Below are 24,059 nucleotides of genomic sequence, written 5' to 3'. Positions count from 1 at the left end.
TATAAGAAGCCATCTGAATATTCTCACCCATCTCCCTGTCAATGAAGAAAATTGGGGGAAAACAGCAAGCCCTTTCCACTCTTAAAATATTAGAAGCACTGGCCCACTAAGCCAGATTTGTAATTTATTAGTCCACTGACTTGTTTCTGATGAAGGCCAGTTCCAGATGGAAACTTTATAACAAAGTTACTGAACTCCTTGAGACCTATAGAAAGTGATGAACCACAGTCTATCCCTCCTGTGTTGATGGAGACTACAACATAAATGGAAATGGAAGAGTCTATTACTCTAAGTAGACAAAGAGTGAACAACATAGCTCTTTTGAGCAATGTTCTTCCCATAACCATGGATTTCTGTCTCACTATGACATGTAACTGGAAAATGAAAGTCTTGTCATTGATAAACAGTCCTTTTAGCAAATACTTTCATATCTGTTTAACGACTTTGGCTCTGAAGATGACAGGGCCTAATATCTCATGGCTGTTCCCTACATTACATTCATGTGTAACAGCAGTGTTCCCTTATGTCATTCTAGTTGTCTAGGGTCTTGAGAAGTTTACTTGCCACAGAGATATTCCTGAGCCACCTGTAGAACCTTTGTATGTTGATTAAGGCAGATGATGATCCCCATCTTCCTCAGCAGCAGACATGTGCTTACCATGTTAGACACAAGTGACCTGTAGAATCTTTTACGTACCTCATTAAGGTAGCATTGGAAGCTGGCTTCAGATGCATGAAAATCAGACAACTATGAAGCCATTTCAGGCTTAACAGCCAAATTCATTACTATGGCCTGAAAAAACATAAAGTGTCTCTAATCACTAGAAGCTAAAATGATGAAACTGAGGCTATCATACTTTGGACACATCATGAGAAGACATGATTCATTAGAAAAGATAATAATGCTGAGAAAATCAGAAGGGAGTAGAAAAAGAGGAAGGCCAAACAAGAGATGGATTGATTCCATAAAGGAAGCCACAGACCTGAACTTACAAGATCTGAAGAGGGTGGTTCATGACAGATGCTCTTGGAAGTCACTGATTCATAGGGACGCCATAAGTTGTAGTCGACTTGGAGGCACATAACAACAACAAGAAACGTATCTGCACAACCTAAAAAGACCTGCCTGATACTGAGCAAGACTAGCAGTCCATCTAGTCTGATACTGTCCACAATGGTTGGGTACAGTTAAGCAGGTTCTCTTTTCCCATCTTGCTAGATGACATCTTGAAATGAATATGACTGAACACCTTAGATAATTAGGACCTTCTACACCCATTTCATAGAGGTCATCTTCAAAGCTGGGACCCTAGGTTTTTAAATCTGAAGTATGAAGCTGTAATTTCAATATAAATGAAATACAGGTCTCCCCTCCTCTTATTGTAGGCCCATCAGTCTGACTGACAGTCTCCACAGCAGAAACCTCCATCTCTGCAATATATTATTAGGTGGCTTTCCTCTAGATTTGTGATTCAGACATGAATAGAGAATACTATACATCAGGAGTCAACAACTCTTTTGTGGGCGGTTCTCTACAAAAGCACAAAGTGTCACATTCCCAGGATTGAACTAAGAGTTTACCACAGCTGTAAAATGCATGCAATTCTAGAGTAGCGTAGGGATCAAGTGAATATTTGGAGTGGAACTGCCCCATACAAAACCTGAAGAGCACATGATTGTGATGTGACAGTCTACCATTGCTCCATTGTTTTCATAAGCAATAGTTTTCATTCACCGATAGAAAAGAAACAGATGTAGCAACTGTTAGGGTCTGTTTGCACATGAATGTTCACTGAGGATGGCAACATCAAGTGACAACTTGCACATTTGAATGGGCCATCACTTTTAGGACTTTCGTATCAATTCAGATGCAATGCTTTTTCAGTAAGTTCACACTTATCAACTGCCAGTCGTCTTATATACAAACCTAAATGTATAAGTGATGGACAAGTATGTATGTACTTAATTTTTTTCCCACTCAGAACAGCTGGAAGTGACAGAACTTGTTTAAAATGACTGAATCCTGCAGTTACCACCTATACTGAGATGCCCACTCACTAAAAGCCTGCTTTTCACTGTGACCTGTTTAATCAATAGTCTAATGGAGTCTAAACAATTCATAATGCTTTTGTCTTCCCTCTCTCTCATCATCCCCCCCATAACAGTTGCAAAGGGCTGAGATTAACCACATGTAGTGTCATACAAATGTCCTGCAGGCGCCTTGCTCCCTGAAAATGGCAACAAGAGCAAGGGAGCAAAGAAACCAAATTAATTAATTCATCATAAAGCAAATGCAAATCTCCCCATTTTATCTGCCAACCAAAGGCATGCATTATTCAACAGCCTAGTGCTGGCAATGAAGATATGCAGAGAAGGGCTGGCTAGCCGTTGGGGCCAGCTTTGAATAAGCAGCTGACCCAGCAGGGAGATAAGCAGTTCTGGTAACTGCTCCAGAGGCTAGAAATTCTCACTGTATCTGGACCTAATAGATCCAGCACACTTACTCAATAAACTGCAAGACTGAATTCTCCTTTGCCTATAACAGCTCTCTCTTCCTGTGCCCTCCAGGTCAAGCCAAGTTAAAACTTTCCTCCCTCCATTTGTCACAAGGTGAGAGAAGACTTGTTTTGCTTCACGCAAGACATAATTGTCACTCCAGCTTCTGCTTTGTTGTTGTTTTTTCAGCCCAGGTTGGCCTGCCTACTTGCAGGAGTGTAAACACAGTTCAGGAAATCATTCTACACAGAACCTGCTGCTCTGTATAATTCTCTGGCCTTGTTTCAACATGCACAGGTTGCTGCTTAAGCTGTAGGAAAGCACCAGCAAGGTGATTTCAGGATTAATTCTGACACTTCTGGTAATGCCAACACAAACCGAACTCCTGCATCACAAACATTTCTTTTTGTACAGACGCCTTCAGACATGGCACAAAAAAGAGTCACAGAAAGCACTAAGCCAAACCATTGCTATGCATGGACATGCAAGTGTGCAGGTACTCACATAAAAATTGTGGCCACTTCACTCTACCCCCAGTCCTGCTGCCACATTTATTAGCTTAGCATTATGTCTGAACTCAGGCTTGTAGTTTGTCTATGCCAGACAAATCAGGAGTAGTAAGCCAGTGTATTATAGTGGTCTGAATGTCAGGCTGGGACCCGGAAGACCACAGTTCAAATCCCCGCTCAGCCATAAAGCTTACTAGATGATCTTGGCCCAGTCACTATCTCTCAGCCTAACCTACCTCACAGGGTTGTTGTGAGGATAAAAATCAGGACAGGGAGAACGATGTTTGTATGCCACCTTGAGCTCCTTGGGGGGAAAGGTGGGATATAAATTAAATAAATAAAATGAGCCAAGAACAAACCTTGTGAGTGAGACAAATTACTGTGTTTGGATGCAGGACTTAGCCAAAACACGGTTTATCTCTGGGTACCAGAGCAGCAGTAGGACCAGGGAAGGAATGAAGCAGCTGCAGTCTTTCTTCAGGGAGCCTGCATGTTTGCTCATTCATGCTAAGCCTTAGCATTATGTCCAAACTGGGCTATTATGTTTTGTACCATCTTTGATCGTTCCTTATAACATTGTTTCCCTACTCTTTGGATTATACCTTGTTTAAACTGATTTTAATATTATTTTTACACTGTTATAACCCGCTCTGGGATCTTTATGGTGACAGATGGGCAAGAAATCTGATAAATAAATAACTTTGTGCTTTCCAGATGTTGTTGAACTCCAACTCCCATAATTCCTGACTGCTGGCCACAATGGCTGGGGCTAACAGGAGTTGGAGTCCAACATCTGAAGGGGGACAGGCTGGAAAAAGCTGCCTTAGAAACACCTTTATTTCTGGCTATTGGGGATTTTAAAAGGAGCCTCAATGAAGGTTAAAATAAGGTATTTCGGGGGGGGGGTCAGGAGAGCAATTTAATCCTGAATATATAAAAGAGAATTCTTTCAGGTTTCCTGTGAATCTTGCTTCCCATCCAACAGCCCCAAGACCTGAAATGATGTATTTTGTTAGAGAAAACAGCAAAAGGGGGGAAATGTGAATGAGTCATGCTGCCTGGTTTTGACATCCAGGTTGAAGGTGCAATAGGGAAACTCATGAACGCCACCCCCCAGTTTGCTGATGGGTTGTAGAAGCTCCTCTTTGTGGAGGAGATGCGGACATTCCTCCTTTGCATATTACTTCAGAAGTGCAAAAAGTGGTAGCAACTGTTCCTTCTGTGAAACGTTTCTAGCTTCGCAGAAAAGGAGCAAACAGTTTTTGCAGGAAGGACAGGACCCTGAGGAGAAGACGCTCAGAAGCTTGGCAGGATGGAACAAGGTCCCCTGGTTGCATCTTTATGAGGTTAGATCAGCATGAACACACATCACAATTTGTTTGTTTATGTATATGCTGGTCACCAGACAATAGTCTCTCAGAGCAGCTAATGTAAATTTAAAATAATAAAATAACTATAAACCAGTGATCAGCCAATAAAAATAAAACATAAAACCAGAGTTGCGGAGCACAATAAAAAACCGATTAAGACAATGCAGAAAACACAAAACTAAAAAGCTTGGGCAAATAAAAAGGTCTTCACTTGGTGACAAAAAGAAATCAGGCTCAGCACCAGATGAGCCTCTCTCTGGACAGTATTCCAGACTTGGAGAGCCACAACTGAAAAGGCACTAACATGGGCTCACAACCCACTTGACATCCAGAGGACTCTACTAGACTCCTTTAATTGTCTGGCCAAAAATAAGGGTTGGTTCTCAGCTATATGACTATTAATGGCTTAAGATTAAGAAAGTTAAGAAACCACCTCTTCTGCTATATCTTATAATGATGTCCAGGACTGAATGAGAGTGCCTCAGCAAATGTACTATCTTCAGTAAGTTTATGAGTAAACATACCCTCCATGGATGCCAGTTTACTCCATACAGTATCCGTTCATTGATATTTGCTGAACCCAATAAATCATTACCTTGCAAATGGACTGATTTTTCTGATTTTTCACATGCCACTATCTGTTGTGATGTCACAGGTAGCATAGAAAGGAAATTGGGGCCCTGCACACTGCTTCTAGTATGATATATATTAACACTGTACCCAGAAGCATGAAGGTGCAGCCTAACTCAGCAGCAGCAGCAGCAGCACACTATTCCCAGCACTGACTTCCCCAATGCCCCGCCCAACCCTATCCTGGTGTCCTGATTTGCTTCCAGGAAGAGTTGAAAAGCTATACAAGAGCACCATTCAGAGAGTGGAATTCTTTTCCCTGGACAGTGACTAAAGGTTAAGTCTAAGGAGTGTTGTTACACCTTTTTAGTTGGACTGGGTTTTGATGGAGGATCCAATGAAGGAAATATTTTTAATATGATTAACTGGCTACTTTAAAGCTTATTGTTTTCTAATGCAAGAATCTGGGATGGGATAGACTAAAAACATTAAAGAACCAGCAAATGTGCACCTTAGAGACATGTAGAGATTTGAGGATGCTGCAGCTGCTAAAGACAGTATAGAGGTAGGTGCTCTTAAATTTACTGAAATAAAATCATTTCAATGGCTTCTCCAGACTTCACTCTATGCTGATTTGATAGTTTTGCTGTCAGCCATGCAGGGGCAGCAGAATTGGAGTGTTTGTTTCATTCTGCAAAGAAGAAATTAAGCACCATGTAAACACAGACAGCCTGTTCTTCTCTCTACTTTCTTGGGATGTGAATCGGAGAAGCTGACAGTGGTCCAACTTTTGAGCATTTTTATCATGCAACAAGGGCAGAAACACTGATATAAACCAAGTGTGTGTTTTGATAAGACACCAGCTGTCTTTGAGGTCCCTATTTCCCCCCCTCTGTCTCTCTTGTTCACACCCAGAAAGAACTGCATGCCAACCTAGCTGCATGGTGAGACTGCAAACAAGTACAGTTTCAGTTTGGCCCATCAGCTGGACTCCGGACTCCACTGACAGAGCCTCCTGCTTGCCTTACTGCCATAAAGGTGCAGAGAAAATGCACCAAGTCCCTTAGTGATGATGGGTTCTGCTTTTGTTTGCTATGGACCTTTCACAAACAAATGTTTATTCTTAATTTTTTCTGTACTACTTTACTCTGCAAGGTGCTTTTTGCTTTACCCCTCTCATTCATCTTCACCCTGACTCAATTTACATCATGGTATTGGGATTTGTACCCAGGCTCAGCACACTCAAATTACACTCATTTCCAGAGAATGCAGGCATGCCTACCCTGGATGGGAAACAGAAGAAAACAGCAAATCAGAAGAGAACAGCAAGGCTGAAGGGTTCTTAATGATGTTCATTTGCTGCTATCTGAGCGAGGTGTAAGCTCAGGGCAAGAAAGCAATGCTCATAATGAGCGCGAAGCTTGCCAAGCCTGAGCTGTCAGCTAATATCTGAAGACACACAGAAAGGACTGCAAGGAAGAGTTCAAGATCAACAGGAGTGTTTGGGTCATGGCCAAGCTAAAAAAGAGGGGGAGTGTGGTGAGCCGGAAGTCACTTAACTACATATAGTAGGTTCTCATTTTATTTACTTTAAAGCAGAACTTAATTTCCAAGAAGGGGGGACTAGGTTAAGCAGCTGCCTAGAAACTAGATTATCTGACCTGCTTCTTAATCCCATGTATGTAGGGTTAAGCGATGGTTATTCAGTGATGACAGAAAGGTATTCCCACTAGGGTTGCCAGGCTCAGGGCCTGAGAATGATTCTGTATCTTTAAGAGAAGAGAAAATTTCAGCCAAGTGCAGGTTTTCTTGCAACACTGTAATGGGAAAAACCGCAAGGTGGAATTCTCCCTTCCCCCTGCACAACTTTTAAAGATACAGAAGACCTCTTGGAAGCATTGTGCAGGGGGAAGGGAGAATTTCACCTTGCAGTTTTTCCCATTACAATTTTGCAAGAAAACCTGCACTTGGCTGAATTTTCTCTGCTCTTAAAGATACAGAATCATTCTCAGGCCCTGAGCCTGGCAACCCTAATTCCCACGTATGTTCAGAAGCACTTTGTTCTATCATTTCCTTATATATTACAGAACCCAGCACTGAAATATGTTCTGGGGCTACGGCCTGGCACAGACATTCAACAGTCCACCAGGCAATTTGGGTACCAACATGGCACCAAAGTAGAGATGTGAAGGCCCAGAAAATAAATAGGGAAAAAACCATCCCACTGATTTTTTTAAAATAAAAATTCGGGGGGGGGGGGACTTTCCCAATTTTTCCCCAGGTCTTTACATCTGCAGCTAGTGTCATTTTTAAGGGAATATCCCTTATAACTCCACAACATCCTATTCAGCAGGGACAAGGAACCTGTGGCCCTCCAGATATTTCTGGACTACTGCTCCCTTCATCCCTGACCATTGGCCATGCTGGCCAGGGGTGATGGGAGTTGGAGTCCAACAATACCTTGAGGGCCTCAGGTTACCCCCCATATAGAGCACATTACAATTTTACCTCCAGAGAACACCAAACACAGCTCTGTAGTGCCCCCCTCTTCACTGGAAAAAGTTGAGCAAATGTGATTCCTTCAGAGCAGGGGTGGTCCACCCATGGCCTCAGAGCCACATGTGGCCTTCAGGCAGGTGGCAAGAAGGGCATGGTGGAAATAGGATAATTGTCAGTTCATACACACACTCTCCTCTTAAGACCATCATCATCCCATTGTCCTCCGTCTGTCTCAAGAAGGAGGAGAAAAACAGTGAGGAGGGATGACCATCTCAAGGCAGAGAGAATGGGGTGGCTCTGGCCTTGCTCCCTACACAGGCCTCCAAGAGTTTACCTCCTAGTGCTGCTTTCCAAGGAAAAAAAAGTTGCCCACTCCCAGTCTAGAGTTTAACAGTAACCATGTATGAAGGATCACAGGGAGCTTGCTACCACATGCTATGCTGAGCTTACTTCCAATGGGCATCCCAAGCCAGAGAATCAAATATCTGATACTTCCACAGAAGCTAGTTTCACCTTGCCCCTCCCTAGCTTTTAATCATGGACAGCAACAGAGAAGTCCCACCACCATTTTTGGACCTCTGTAATTATTTGAAGGAAAGGCACTTTTTAATGCACGAATGATCACTGGAGAATGAAAGGGAAATTAAAACATGGCTTGTTTGAAAGTTAACCTCATCAAAAAAATAGTAAGACTTACTTCAGAGGAGAGATAATGCTTCCATCCTTATCTGAAATACACCCATTATTTTTTCTTTCAGAAATCTAATATGTGAAACAACCCGCCTCCCCCGCATTGCAGATTGCCCTGTCTGGTTCCCAATCCCCTCTATTTTTTTCTAGTGCTAATACTTCCTTCTGTAGCTCCCAGTTGGGTGGGAGGATTGGGGCGCAGCCAGCTATAGGGGGCGCTAAACGCTAGCAGCAATCAGGACAGGGAAAATGATTTTCGGGAAGAAATAAGTTTTATCCATTCCTAGGCTAAAGTCCTTCCTTCTCGCCAAAGAAGACTATCGCTCGCATTTTTAGAATTTCATTGGTCACCTGAATTAACTCTTCACTGCTCAGGAGATGGCAATAAAACTGAAAAACTCATGGAGTTTTCAGCACCAGCCAATTTTTATTTTTAAAAAAATGCAGTGGGGAGGGGTCAAGCAGGAACTGATATTACACCTGCCAAATTACCTCCTGCTGCCACCAACCCACCCATCCACATTGCTCCTTCTGATCTTCTTCCTCCTGAAGCTTTCTTTAGCAGCCTAGCCCCCACACACCATACCCTAGTTCTACCCCACCAAACTAATTATTTTCTCTCCTGTTTCCCCTCCGCCTCCTCTCTTCAACGGGCCAGTACCTAGGCACAGCAAGACAAGCCCGGCATGAGGAGAGAGTCCTTCGATTTAGAAGCCCCGGCGAGCTGCCTAACAACTTCATCAAACAGAGAGGCGGGGCCATTCCACTGCGGGCAACAATTACTAACTTGGATCAAGCTGCACGCCAGAAGCGGGAGGGGCGCTCAGGAAATCCTAAAGGCGACTTCGGAGTTTTTGCTAAAGGGCAAAATCCCTGTCCGCACTCTTATGCACGTTTACTTGGGAGCAAGTCCACAGGACGACAATGGAACTAACTGCCGAACAAACACGTTATTACGCCATGCATGAAATCTGGCTGCGTGTCACACGCAGGCAAATGAGCAGCAGAATGGCTTGTGCAAAGCGTCCCTCCCAAAAGCTAGTGCGAGTCAGGATGCAACAAAGCTAGGTACGAGATATCAAGGTTCACGCAGCGCTTGGGTAACACAACCCACCTCCTATACATTTGGGAGGGGGGGAAGCTTCTAGAGCAGAAGGGGCGACTCCTACAAGAGAAATTCTGCCTGACGGTCAAGCAAATTGAACTCCCCTGCTCCTGAAAGAATTGTAACGCCAGCTCTGCTGGAGCGGTGGGTGAGCCCAGAGCAAACGAAGTAATGCCACTCCATGCATTGAGCCCCGCTGAATCAGACCAGTGGCCCATCTAGTCCAGCATCCTGTTCTCACAGTGGCCAACACGATGCTGGGGAGAAGGCCACAAGCAGGACCTGAGCGAAAGAGCACTCTCCCCGCTTGCGATTCCCAGCAACTGGCAACCAGAGGCATTCTGCCTCCGACAGTGGCCGCACAGAGGTGGTCGCTGCCCGCTCTTGATTTCAACAGTGCTTCTTAACCACAGCTTCCCAGATCCGTATTGCCGCTAGCGAGAGCGCGCGCGCGCGCACACACACACACACACACGTTTCTACATTAGATTGCCTGTCCCTTTCCAGGCGTTACCCCACCCCTCTCATAGGATGGAGGAAGAAGGGAGTGCGGAAGAATCAGCTTTTTAGGGGCAGTGCAGAAAAGTCTTGCCATTAGGGGGAAAGAAAGGGTCTCTCCCCCCCGATCAGATATCGTTCCATAAAACAAATGTGTGTGGAAACGCTTCTTTCCACTTCTCGCCGAGCCCCCCCCCCTCTACAGCTCATCTACACTGACGGAGGCTCAAAATAAAACGCTGCTCCCCTGAGAGAGCCGCTGATGAGCTCGCCCTTTTCCACTCCGGTCCTCGAAATTGAGGCTTCTAGTAAAGGCGGGGGGGGGAACCTCTCAGGTTTCACAGCCTCCGAAGTCCGTCGCAGGGTCCGGCGAACAGCGCACAGCCTCCCTCTCTCTAGGAAGGATTCTCCCCACCCACCCCGTTCCCGACAAGCCTGCGGTTCCCTGCGCTGCGCGCACACACACGGAGAGCCGGGGAAGAGAAGGTGCTCTCTCTTCCTCCCGCCACTCTTTCTTTCTCGCCCTGGCCGGCTCCTTGTTCAGTCCAGAAAAGCCGCTTCTTCTATCCTGGTGCCTTTCCAGCAGCAGGAACAACAACAAAAGCCCTGAGGCGGGAAAGTCCCTTCTGGATTTCCCCGCTGACTGGAGAGAGGCAAAGGGGTTAACAGCAGCTACGCGGCCGGTGAAGGAGAGAGCTGAAGGAATGTAGCCGTTTCGTTTAAAGGAGCTTTTTCGCGGGGAAACTTCTCGCGGTTTGCTTTTCTTTTTAAAGAGGCGAGAATAGGTCAGTGGGGGAGGAAGGAAGAAGAGGTGGGGAACGGAAGAGAAAACCACGGAGCCCCTGACTGGAGCCATAGACCTCCCGCATTTGCGCCGCTTACCTCCCCCCCAACTGTCCTCAGACTAGTCCAAAGGAAAGGAAAGTGAGAGCAGAACCCACCGTGTCCTCCTCGCAGGGAGACGGGGGAGCGGTAGATAGAGATAGGCACGGAGTGGTGCTTGCTGCCATGGAAATGATGCTCTTGCTGAGCCTGCGAGGCGGACGAGGAGGCAGGCAAATCCACACTAGAGGAACTCCAGACAGAGCTGAGGATCCATCCCCAAAAGAGGGAGCACATCCACAGGGTCCAGGCGGGACAGCCTCCCGGAGCTGTTCTCAGATCAAAGCACCGCATGTTCAATGCGCTGGGCGCAAGAAAGAAAAAAGGGGGGGGCTACGGACCAAGCAGTTCGAATTCCAGCCGGGAAAAGAGGAGATGGTTCATGATGCCGAGGGCCCCATCCTACTCAGCTGCGGAGGAGAGAGACGGAAAGAGTCGATTCCAAAGTGGGAGTGTGTGTGCTACGAGGGGAATGGGCGAGGAAAGGGTTAAGCGGCCAACCAACGCAAGAGCGAGCGAGCAATTTAAGCAACGCGCGGCTGGATCCTCCCAGGAGCAGGTTCTTGTTTTACTCTGCCAGGTTCCCCTTAGCCGTACCAAGCTTCCGGCGGAGATCAGTGGAGCCGCGCATAGCTGGGAGGGTAGGATCCCCCCTCTTCTTTCACCTGTCAGGTTCCTCCTCCAAGCTCACCGGATCCTCAAGGATTCCCCCTGCCTATATCCCCTTCTCTCTCACTTTTAGTTGAAGAGAGGAAGGATCCAAATAAAAATAGCCAGAAAGGTTATGGTTTGTTTGTTTTTTTGTTTGCTTGTTTATCCCAATTCCAAGTTGTTGGCTTTGTTTTGTTTGGATGCTTCTCCACTGGCAAATGTTGTACTGCAGAATTGCCTGGGCTTCTCTCCTTCACACATACATATGCGTGCGGGCACCCAAACACGCACATGCACCCCAACAAACTGGATCCCGTGTTCTCCTTGAATCCATGCGGCTGGAAGCTGATGCTGGTTAACCCTGTGTGTTCTGGAAGAGAAAGGCTTGTCAAATCTTCCGGTGTAATAGAAGAGGAGAGAAAAACTGAAGAAGCAAAGGTAAAAGGAGAGAAAGGAAAGTCGAAAATCCACAAGAGAAGCAGAAACTGAGCCCCCCCCTTTAAATTTATATTATATTACATATATATATAAAAGATGGAACAGAATGCTCAGGGTGAGCTCACTTAAAGTGAAGGCAACTAGGAAGCTCAGGTGAAGTGAAGCAAGGACTTAGGGAGCCAAATTCACAAATGGGCAAGCAGCATGCAAATTGGATCACTCCAGAGAGCGAATCGGTGTAGCCCAAACACCCTGCAGAGGGACTGGCTGGTTCCTGAGAAAGGAGGGGCTGAAGTAGGAACCTGCAGTCCCACCTACTCCATTCATATACAGCTTATACTCATAAAGCAACACACATAAAATTATCTCCCTTTCCACTTTGATTAGTAGTGTTAGAATGGTAGAGCTTAAATATAGGAAAAAGAAGCAAGGAAGGTAATCAAACCCATTAGTCACATTGAGCTTCAGAACTGTTATTATAATAAATTGTTATCAACAACAGTAATCAATACACATTAAAATAACTGTTGCTGGAAGATTTCCCAGCTGAACCAGCTACTGCACATGCTTCTCCCACCCCACCCATCTTCTGTCTTTGGATTTCTTGGTGGAATGACAATACAAGAGAGCATCGTATACATCCTGGCTCTGTCTAATTTCCAATGCATCTAACTCCTTCTCTTGGCACCACCAATGCCTTGAGGAAAAAGGAAGGTCTCTTGCACATTTATAATGAAACTTTACTAAGCCTAAACGGAGATAGGATGGACTGAGTTTTGGACATAGTGAGAATTTTTTGTTCTCTCTCACACACACAATCACAGCATTAGCTAGTAGGAACCTCCCCCCCCCATGAGATTTTGGCTTTAGGATGGAAAGAAATCACTCTCTGTAGGTAAAAAAACAAAACCCTCTTCCCCAGAATGCACACACAGGACAGCAAGCTGATCTACTATCCTGGAACCCCAAAGGGCATGTTGACTTCATTCCAGTTCCATCCCGAACCCTTTTTTTCAAATGGCTTTCTGAAATGTAATTACAGTTTTATAGTTGCCAGCCGCAAAAGGGAAGAGGAAACAAAAGATACATCTTTATTTAGGCAGAAAGACAGAGCTTAAAAGCAGGAAGAAAGGAGGAGAGACTAAATGCTGGCAGAAATAAGGAGTGTGGAGGAAGGAGGAGAGGATGCTATTTCTTTCAAGATTATAGTGCTAGCAAGGGGGAGCATCAGCATCTCTGCTCTTAATATACAGACAGGTTTATAATTTTAAAAGTGGATGGTTTTATATCGCCCCACCTCCTCAGTGTGTTTGATGGCAATGGTGAGGTTTTGGGCTGCAGGATGGGAGGATCACTCCAAATAGTGTGGTTGTCTGACACAGACTGGGTCTAAAGTGGGGCTTTTGAATTGGATCTATTCAGAGGATGTGTTGAACTTAGCAAAGGGAACCTTGGAAATGTGGACAAGGCAATCTAACGTCTTGCAAAAGGTTCCAGATCCAAAAAGAAACGGACACCTCCGGTACCAGAATTCATTGAGGATTCAAGGAAGCTTGTGGTGATATGGCTTGGTGTTGCAACAAGGTGAGGGAGAGAAAAAGAAACAACTAGGCATTAGTTATTTGAAATAAGTTGGGGAGTGTGGCACGTGGGCTTTGTGGCTCTGTTAGTGGGCTCATGGGCTCAGCTAAAGACTAGAACAGGAGATCCAAACCTTTTCCATGGAAACTCCCCCCTCAAAAAAAGTCCTTTCTGGCATTACTTCTGTGCCTTTTAACATCTATGGGACAAGCAGAAATTCACCAGATGAAGATTTCCTTGGATAGGGCATGCCAAGATGGAAAAAGATGCTGAATTTCTGCTTGTCACCCCATTGTTAATGTGTCATTGTTAATGTTGCCATTATTTATTCTGCTCTGCTGAAATTTGATTTTATGGTGTGCGGTTTTGTTTTAGTGTTTTATTTTGTAAGCTACTTGGCTAAAGACTGGCTAATAACTTACTTAATATGTACAATTAAATGATGGCACAAAAACTCTGCCAGAAAAAGATATGGCAACCCTTGGTAGTCTATGGTCTCAGCAACTTGAATATGCCTGTTCAAAATGTATGACTTCTCTCTCTATATATAGACATTTAAAAAATTATTTATAACCCACTCTTCCTCTTACGCAGGGATGTGGAACTTGTGACCCTCTGCATGTTGTTGGACTACAACCCCTTGCTGCTGGTCATTCTAAGGTGGGGCAGATGGGAGTAGTAGTCCAATATCTGGAGGGCCACAGGTGACCCATCTCTGGTCTAAGGAGCTCAAGAGTGACACACCTGGATCCTTCTCTTTTTATCCTTACAAAACCCTGTGATGTAGGTTAGGCTACATCACAGGGTCAATGTCACTCAGTGAACTTTGTGGATTAGGACTAAATGTGATGGCAGGAAATCTGTGATCAGATCTGCTGTAAATTTTGTATTTTTTAATCTAAAAATGGATCAGAGCTGCAGTGTTCAGAGAATGTGTTCACTTCATTCTTTTCCTTGCACCATTTCCCCAGAGCTGCCATTTTTCCCATGTGGCAAAACAACATACAGGTTTTGTACACTTTCCCCCAGTGAACAAATAACAGCTCGGGGTGGGGTTGGGATTTGGACTGGAAAAACAGCATGAGGGAAAGAAACTGTTAATCCCCCAGCTTCTTGGCTCCAAGCCACATTGTGTCTCTCAGTGGCTCTATCCTCTTTGCCCTATTTATAAAAAAAACCTGCCAGACATCCAGTCATGGATTTCACATTATTTCATCTCATTGTGGCCTGAGTGATGATTTGAACCTGGGTTTGCTTGGTCATTCTCCAACAGTCTAACCACTACACGACACAGGAATAAATTCCTTAAGTTTCAAAACTACTGCTATGATGTGGCTGTGGTAATAAATGAGAACAGATGGTTTAGTAATAATATAAAGCACCTTAACAGCTAGATGCTGTTTAGTAACTGTATTAAAAACTACACAAACCCTGCCTTGCAGGCTTCTAATCTAAAACAGATAAGACAATGAGGAAAGGGGAGAGAGTACATTTTTAAAAAAATCTGGTATCTTGCATCCACTCTAATTAGAAGGCTGGAGAAATTGAAGAACAAAGAATGTTTGGTATTGGTGGGGATACACAGCCAGAGCCTGAACTTATTCACTGCCCTGCAACATCACCTGCCAATGCTAGCCCTCGTGCAGACCTGGCAAAACATTGGCTGATTTTCAGATATATTTGGACACCAATGATATTTCCAATGTACAGAGATCTGATTTGTTTTGGTCACCAGAATTGTACTTGACACTACCAAAGCACCTTGAGCAAAACAAAAAATTATTCAGAGGAGGTAGAGTTTTTCTGAGCAGTATATGCTAGTCCCTTCTCCATGCATGTTGAGTAAGCAACACAATTTCTGGAGTATTTTTGGATCCCAGTGGGGGTTTTTTGTTTGTTTGTTTCCAGAAGGAAAATTGTACGTGGTAACTGGCTAAAATTTGGGGACATTGTACAGGTGACAGTTTGTAACAATGTCTTAGAAGTACAACACTGTAGGTCTACTCATGTAAATTACACAATAAAAGGCAGAAATGTGCCCCCAGGGCTTTTAGCTGGGGTATATTTTGGCCCCCAGTTTTTTTGTTTGTTTCCAGAAGGAAAACAGTAAGTGGTAACTAACTGAAATTTGGGGACATTTACAGATTAGAATTTGTGACAATGTCCTAGAAGAACATCCCTGTAGGTCTGCATATGTGTAAATTACACAATGAAAGGTGCATCTGGGGCCAAAAAGTGCACCGCAAGTCTGTATGAGGGCTAGAGAAAGAAACTGGTACACCCACCTTTTCAGTCTCTTATCCCCAGTGCTAGCATCCAGATCTAACCATGATGTACCATAAAATGTTGGCTAGCTAGCTCTGTTGTGAGAAGTGGTATAGTGTAATACAGAATGTAATCTTTCATCTAATAACCTATTTTTTAAACATAGCTTTTTTTAAAAAAAAGCTGCACCAAGGATATTTTATTAAGAAAGTAATAAAAATGGGGACTGCCTTTTTGTGTGTGACCATGCTCCCCTGAGTACAGCATTAAGAAAGAAAATACGATAGAACTTACCACATTACGACTTTTGTGATTGATTCTCTCAATGACAAAGAAATCTAGCCGACAGGATCATTAGGTATAAAAATTGAAAGCCTTTCCCCTAAAATCTGCAATATCTACTGTCTGAGAAAGGGACATGTCCTTTTCATTGATGGAAAATATAAGGGTAGGAACTGGGATAGGATGCACCACTCAATAAATGCAGAAATGGATTTACATTTCAAGTCACAAACATGAAGTGTATCATGCTCCCTGCTTTTTCACATTGTTTATAGTTGTTTTGTGTTGTTGCCTAATATAATTTTCTTGCAAAAATTCAATTAAAATTTAAGAAAGAGCATCCCACCAATTTCCACAAATCTAGAGATGAAGATGCACAGCCCAATGCTATCCATGTTTACTCAGATGTAAATCCCACTTGTGTCTGATCTTACATGTATGCATCTGATGAAGGAGACTGTAGGCCACAAAAGGTTATGCCACAACACACTTGTTTGTATTTAAGGGCTTACAAGACTATCTTGATTTTGCTGCAAGAGACTAACATAGCTAATCCTCTGGAAATCGCCACTTTCTTTTAAATAAGTGAGCAAATGACTGTAGCTTTTGGCTCTTTTTCTTGACTTTGAATTCCCCACCTGCATTCCAATTATGCTACCCACAATGAAATATATTTTAACATTCACATTCATTCAGATCATACTCCCAAATGTATGCTAAAAGCAAACACATTAAGATGCTTAACACTGACATACTATGAGGTGAACAATACACTTCAGTCTATTCTGCTTGTAAATTGAAATCTTGCCTTGTGTCAACTTTGCTCTCTCTGTGTGTGGGAAGAATAGGATGGAAAGTCAGTATCCAGAGGGTATTTGGATATAGGTAACCATTACTGCATCACTCACTTGGGAAATCTAGAAGCTGGGATTGGTGTGGAGGGAGAGCTGCAAGATAATGAGCATTTGGGTGGGGGAAGTTATCTCTGACTCTTTTCTGCTCATTGTAAGACTGTCCTTCCTGCAAGAGTTAATGAAAAGGGAGCTCCTCTATTCTTAATGCTGCATTTCAGAGACTGGTGAATTTGGAGCTGTGAATTGTAATCCTGCTTTAGGTAGACTTTTGTTATTTCCTTTTTTCCACACCAAACCTTTCCAAAATTAAATCAAAGTTTTCAATACAGTTTAACACATGCATTTATAAGTTTGCTTTTCAAAAGAAGGCTCCTGGTGAGCGACAATCAGTCTCTCTCTGGGATCCCTAGAGAAACTCAAAAGACTTATTTCACAGAAATCTTAGGATCTCACTTTATGCAAAAGCCTTATGGAAGCTCCAAATTCAGGGCCAGAACATTAACTTCCCTTTCTCACACCACAGCATTCAAACTGTAGTGAATTGCTGGGAAAATGCTACCTCCTTCCACTACAAGCACAATAATGTGACTGCCATATAGATAATGGAACAGAGGAAGCTGCCTTAAACCATGTCAGACCATTGGTCCACATATGTAGCTTACTATTGTCTACCAAGACTGGGAGCAGCCCTCTTGGTTTCAGATAGGAGTCTGTTCCAGCCTTACCTGATGATGGTGGGGATTGAAACTGTGACAATTTACATGCAAGGCATTGCTCTGCCATTGAGCTATAGTACTTTCCCTAGCTGTCATTTGTTTGTACATATGACATCACTATGGCCTGTGACAGAAGTAATAGACTGGTAGGCACAGGAGCTGTATATAGATTCCTTAATATTATATACAGAGAAAGAGAGAGTTGGATCAAGACTAAGAGGATCTAGACCAGCCTTTCCCAATTAGTGGGCCACCAGATGTTGTTGGACCACAACTCCCATCAGCCTCAGCCAGCATTGCCAATGGTCAGGAAAGATGGGAATTGTGGTCCAACAACATCTGGTGGCCCACTAGTTGGGAAAGGCTGATCTACAAACTAAATCCCAATTAGAATGGGAGCTTTCCTTCTAGTACACATCTCAGGTGTGGTCCCTCCAAACTGAATTGGGACTACAGCAGGGGAAAAAATATTAAAGCCCTCCTCCTCTCCACAGGATCCTGATCTGAATCAGGAGGCCATGCCTGCTAGTCTGGATCCAACCCATAATTCCTTTTTAACTATTTCATTTCAAAATAAGATCTTGAGAGGATGAGAACTCCTTGCTATCACCACTCAAGTGTGTAACACCCATGCAGTCTCTCAAAACTCCCCACCCCTCAAATGTCCCACCATTTCAGAACTCTGTTTTAACCTTTCAATGTATTCAAGGGCTGCATGTGCTTCCGCTCCAGCGCCATAGCACTCAGTACTCTGAGTGCAATGAGCTATTCTTCATGGGAAGGTCTGTTTCCCCAGCAGCAAGGCTATGCACCCATTTCCATGACATAAGGATGGGATAGTCTGCTATTGGCGCTAAATGAAGGCACACCATATCAAGCATGAAGATTTATTTATTTATTTCAACCTTGAAAAGTCATAAAGGGTAACCTTTTGTGGGAATAAGCGAAAAGTCAGAAGAAACATAAGGTATGGAGCTTGCTATGTATACTATTACTTGGAATTATATTCATACCGGTGCAGTTAGATCAGTAAAGTCTCAAGCTGCCTTAATAATGCATTGGCTTTTCTAAGTGTGTCTGGGCTTGTTGGCCACAAAATGGTGGATAAGCAAAAACAGGAAAAGATTTTGACGATTATGCACAAATAAAAATCTTTATGAAAAAAATCAAAATCAAAAGTGTGGCTATAAATTCTTCAAGGAGTTTCAGGTGATACTGTAAAGCACTGCGTCTTCACTCTGCTTCTGTTTATCGGGTGTCAGTGGCTATATTTACTGCTCTGTAATTCATGGGTGACTCATATTTAGCAGCACCATCATGGTGAGAAAAGGGATGACTTTATGTGTATTTTATTTTTCCCCTCTTAGGTACACAAGAAGATAATGTTTAAGCAGTGCTGTTCAAAGGGGTTTTCCTCGAAATGGCTTTGGTATCATTTGTGTGTGTATATGTGTCTGTACAGGTTTGGCATATTACAAAAAATGGTTCTGTAAAAAGAGTCCACCCTACTAAAGATTTTCTTTTGTGTTTCTCACTATTTCATAACTACAAACATGCCCTGTATATGAGTGTGTGTAAAATGTGTCCATAAAGATATGCCCTCTGTGTGTGTATGTGTGTGTGTGTGTGTGCGTGCGTGCCAGTCTCAACTTCTCATTTATTTTCACAGCTGACGTTCCTCTACCTTTCTTAGGGCTCATCCAAACGGAGCGGGATAATCCACGTTTTCCATATCCAGTTCGTCATCTGACAGTCCTCACTTTGCCTGTTTGTTTGCTCTTTCCCAATAAAAAAAACTACTTTTTTTGCACCCACACACGCAGCGAGAGGACCCGTACTTCTCGCTTTTTCCCAGCTCCGCCCATAACACTCCCCCCATCAGCCAATTGGTCCACAAAAATATGACGTATGCTCCTCTCCCCCTTTGCAACAAAGCACAACAAGGCGCATGCACTTGAACATACAAGCGCGAAAGTTTGAATTTCCTGATGGTTTGGTAGTAGTGGCTGTAATGGAGTTCTTTGTCGCTCACCACTCTGGAGCAGTGCCGGCTGGGATGTGTGTGTCTCCAGGTGCCCCTGACTATCCAGGGGGATTGTGGGCAGTGCAAGGGATCAGCGCTTGTAATCGCTGGGCGAATCTCCCCGTAACCCTTGGGCTCATTCACTGCAGGGTTCAGCCCCGGACCGTTCTGTGGCTCGGTGGCAGGAATAAGAACATAAGAACATAAGAAGAGCCTGCTGGATCAGGCCAGTGGCCCATCTAGTCCAGCATCCTGTTCTCACAGTGGCCAACCAGGTGCCTGGGGGAAGCCCGCAAGCAGGACCCGAGTGCAAGAACACTCTCCCCTCCTGAGGCTTCCGGCAACTGGTTTTCAGAAGCATGCTGCCTCTGACTAGGGTGGCACAGCACAGCCATCATGGCTAGTAGCCATTGATAGCCCTGTCCTCCATGAATTTGTCTAATCATCTTTTAAAGCCGTCCAAGCTGGTGGCCATTACTGCATCTTGTGGGAGCAAATTCCATAGTTTAACTATGCGCTGAGTAAAGAAGTACTTCCTTTTGTCTGTCCTGAATCTTCCAACATTCAGCTTCTTTGAATGTCCACGAGTTCTAGTATTATGAGAGAGGGAGAAGAACTTTTCTCAATCCACTTTCTCAATGCCATGCATAATTTTATACACTTCTATCATGTCTCCTCTGACCTGCCTTTTCTCTAAACTAAAAAGCCCCAAATGCTGCAACCTTTCCTCATAAGGGAGTCGCTCCATCCCCTTGATCATTCTGGTTGCCCTCTTCTGAACCTTTTCCAACTCTAGAATATCCTTTTTGAGATGAGGCGACCAGAACTGTACACAGTATTCCAAATGCGGCTGCACCATAGATTTATACAACGGCATTATGATATCGGCTGTTTTATTTTCAATACCTTTCCTAATTATCGCTAGCATGGAATTTGCCTTTTTCACAGCTGCCGCACACTGGGTCGACATTTTCATCGTGCTGTCCACTACAACCCCGAGGTCTCTCTCCTGGTCGGTCACCGCCAGTTCAGACCCCATGAGCGTATATGTGAAATTCAGATTTTTTGCTCCAATATGCATAATTTTACACTTGTTTATATTGAATTGCATTTGCCATTTTTCTGCCCATTCACTCAGTTTGGAGAGGTCTTTTTGGAGCTCTTCGCAATCCCTTTTTGTTTTAACAACCCTGAACAATTTAGTGTCGTCAGCAAACTTGGCCACTTCACTGCTCACTCCTAATTCTAGGTCATTAATGAACAAGTTGAAAAGTACAGGTCCCAATACCGATCCTTGAGGGACTCCACTTTCTACAGCCCTCCATTGGGAGAACTGTCCGTTTATTCCTACTCTCTGCTTTCTGCTTCTTAACCAATTTCTTATCCACAAGAGGACCTCTCCTCTTATTCCATGACTGCTAAGCTTCCTCAGAAGCCTTTGGTGAGGTACCTTGTCAAACGCTTTTTGAAAGTCTAAGTACACTATGTCCACTGGATCACCTCTATCTATATGCTTGTTGACACTCTCAAAGAATTCTAATAGGTTACTGAGACAGGACTTTCCCTTGCAGAAGCCATGCTGGCTCTGCTTCAGCAAGGCTTGTTCTTCTATGTGCTTAGTTAATCTAGCTTTAATAATACTTTCTACCAGTTTTCCAGGGACAGAAGTTAAGCTAACTGGCCTGTAATTTCCGGGATCCACTCTGGATCCCTTTTTGAAGATTGGCGTTACATTTGCCACTTCCCAGTCCTCAGGCACAGAGGAGGACCCAAGGGACAAGTTACATATTTTAGTTAGCAGATCAGCAATTTCACATTTGAGTTCTTTGAGAACTCTCGGGTGGATGCCATCCGGGCCCGGTGATTTGTCAGTTTTTATATTGTCCATTAAGCTTAGAACTTCCTCTCTCGTTACCACTATTTGTCTCAGTTCCTCAGAATCCCTTCCTGCAAATGTTAGTTTAGGTTCAGGGATCTGCCCTATATCTTCCACTGTGAAGACAGATGCAAAGAATTCATTTAGCTTCTCTGCAATCTCCTTATCGTTCTTTAGTACACCTTTGACTCCCTTATCATCCAAGGGTCCAATTGTCTCCCTAGATGGTCTCCTGCTTTGAATGTATTTATAGAATTTTTTGTTGTTGGTTTTTATGTTCTTAGCAATGTGCTCCTCAAATTCTTTTTTAGCATCCCTTATTGTCTTCTTGCATTTCTTTTGCCAGAGTTTGTGTTCTTTTTTCTTTTCTTCATTTGGACAAGACTTCCATTTTTTGAAGGAAGACTTTTTGCCTCTAAGAGCTTCCTTGACTTTGCTCGTTAACCATGCTGGCATGTTCTTGGCCCTGGCGGTACCTTTTCTGATCTGCAGTATGCACTCCAGTTGAGCTTGTAATATAGTGTTTTTAAACAACTTCCAAGCATTTTCGAGTGATGTGACCCTCTGGACTTTGTTTTTCAGCTTTCTTTTTACCAATCCCCTCATTTTTGTGAAGTTTCCTCTTTTGAAGTCAAATGTGACCATGTTGGATTTTCTTGGCAATTGGCCAGTTACATGTATGTTTAATTTAATGCTGCCCCTGAGGGAAGCAAACAGCCCCCCATGGGTGGCCACTCTTGGCTCGGGCAGGGAATGCAGGCAAACAGCCCCACGTGCTGCTGTGTCAATCTGCGCTGAAGCGACCAGCACAGGCTTTGTGGTGTTCCCTCTGATAAAAGAAACATGCAAACCACTTATATGCCTATAATTCCTGTATTTTTGTTTGTTTGTATTTGCGATATTTCGCAAAACCAACTGTATGCTTTTCTACCTTTACGCATATTAATGTTTCTGGAGATACACATGATTGCAATTCCACTTATTCCTCCAGAACAGCAAGTAACGATGTGTCATGTCTAGGAAGGTAGACCACCAGTCTCTATGGTTGCAGGTGGCTGAGATGCTCTAGCAAACCACTTATATGCCAATAATTCCTTTGGGTTTTTTGCTTGTATTTGTGATATTTCCCAGAAGCGACTGTATGCTTTTCAGCTCAGCTGGGCTGCCAGAACCTGCAGGCGGTGGTTGAAATCGACAAGACTCAAAGAGAGTAGCCTTGCAGGCAGGAAAGCGAAATTGATGAAGGGTGCATGAGTGTCTGTAATCCAAGAGGAAAGCCTCTATTTCTCTTCTTCCCCCCCCCCCCTCAACTCTGGATGCCTGGAAGCAAAGACCAATATGTACAAGAAGGGCATTTGATGCAGGGTGTGTGTGTGTGTGTGTGTGTGTGAGGGGTGGGAGGTGGAGGTTAGGCAAAGATAAATATTTTCTCCCTTGAAAAAGTTTGCAAACAACCACAATTGCAGATCTCACCCTGATTGGCTGCCCAGTTTGCAGGCTGGCTAAAAATTAGCCGCTGTTGCTGCTTCTGCGCAAATGCGCTTTTTTGCATCTGTGCAGTAGAAGTTGCAGGCCCCCCCCAACACCACACCATTGCTCTGATAGGTTCCTTTCCCCCCCCCCGGCTTTCCCTGGACATTCGTGCACATGAGCAACAGTGGAAATATGTGATTGGCTGAGAATGAGGGAAGGGATATGGGGAACCGCCCAAGAACCGCCCATCAAATGCCCACAGCTGTAAAGTCAGCGGTATTGCATCCGAGTGCCTGAAGGTACAGTGGATGATTCCCGGTTTAAAAAAGCAAATCGCATGGTTTGCGGTATTGCAGGAGCAGATTTAACCGCGCGAAAATGTGCAAAAGCACGCAGCGTCATATGGACGACCGAAAAATAATGAAAACACAAAGCGATCATGTCACACATTTTACAGTCCTCTGGATGAGCGCTTACTCTTGGTACCTGCTTTCTCTGGAGTTGACACCTTTTTTTTCCTGGCAGGACTCCTGTGCTTTTGCTGCAGTGTTCCATGCCTCTGCAACTGCACTGTGGGATGAGCAACTGTTATAAGGCGTGGGGGAGGGGAGGGAGAGTGTGATGATTGGTTTATTGGCTGCTGATGTCACAGTGGCCCAAACTCCAATAGAGAGGAGAGGGAAAAATAAGAGCACTGGTCTGCTGGGGTGCTGTTGTCACGATGGCCGTTAACTGTGCCTTGAAAAAGGTTCTCTTTACAGCTTTTCCTTGAGGAGTGAGACAATTTTATGGGAGACAGGTCTTCCTCCTAATTGAAAGGAGTTACAACAGATGTTGCCAACCTGATATCCTCCTGATGTTTTGGGCTACAGCTCCCACAATCCATTATTATTGGCCATGTTGGCTGGGGCTGATGGAAATTGTAGTCCAAGACATCTAGAGGGCACCAAACAGGGGAAGGCTGGGTCACCTGCTCCTTTGTCTCCACACTCTGACTGTACCTTTTCTGCTTGCACTGCTAAAGTGGTTGGAGGCAGACAGATTTACATTTACATTGACTATACAGGCAGACCTTTTTGGTTTCTCTTAGTTTTCTGAGGTTTATCCAAACTATTGGAGCCTCTTGGACAGAGCCTAGGAGCAGATCATGTTAGAGTCGACAAACCTAGGGATGAGCTGAAAGAAGTCACAATATTCCAAGTTCATTTTCTGTAGGGTCAGAATGCACATCCCTCTTAGAAAAGATCACATACACACACAGCAATACCTGTGAAACTGTTT

At 44.0% G+C, this 24,059-nt stretch overlaps 1 protein-coding gene across 6 annotated transcripts in view; it reads right to left on the bottom strand.

Moving 5' to 3' along the window:
• Positions 1 to 24,059, bottom strand: part of NRXN3 (neurexin 3) — a 1,913,991-nt gene that overhangs the window by 735,503 nt on the left and 1,154,429 nt on the right. For 5 of the 6 annotated variants that reach the window (XM_061611875.1, XM_061611876.1, XM_061611877.1 and 2 more), the window contains exon 1: positions 10,679 to 11,762. The exons of the other annotated variant lie outside the window; for it this stretch is intronic. In XM_061611875.1, coding sequence (XP_061467859.1) covers positions 10,679 to 10,913 — 235 coding nt within the window. In that variant the 5' untranslated portion in view covers positions 10,914 to 11,762. Of the gene's footprint in view, positions 1 to 10,678; positions 11,763 to 24,059 lie in introns of those variants that run through there. 6 annotated transcript variants of the gene reach the window in all.

This window comes from Rhineura floridana, chromosome 2 (genome assembly GCF_030035675.1).
Source record: "Rhineura floridana isolate rRhiFlo1 chromosome 2, rRhiFlo1.hap2, whole genome shotgun sequence".
NCBI classification, from domain to species: domain Eukaryota; kingdom Metazoa; phylum Chordata; class Lepidosauria; order Squamata; family Rhineuridae; genus Rhineura; species Rhineura floridana.
Note: the sequence above shows the minus strand (reverse complement) of the source record. Positions and strands in the feature narration are given on the sequence as shown.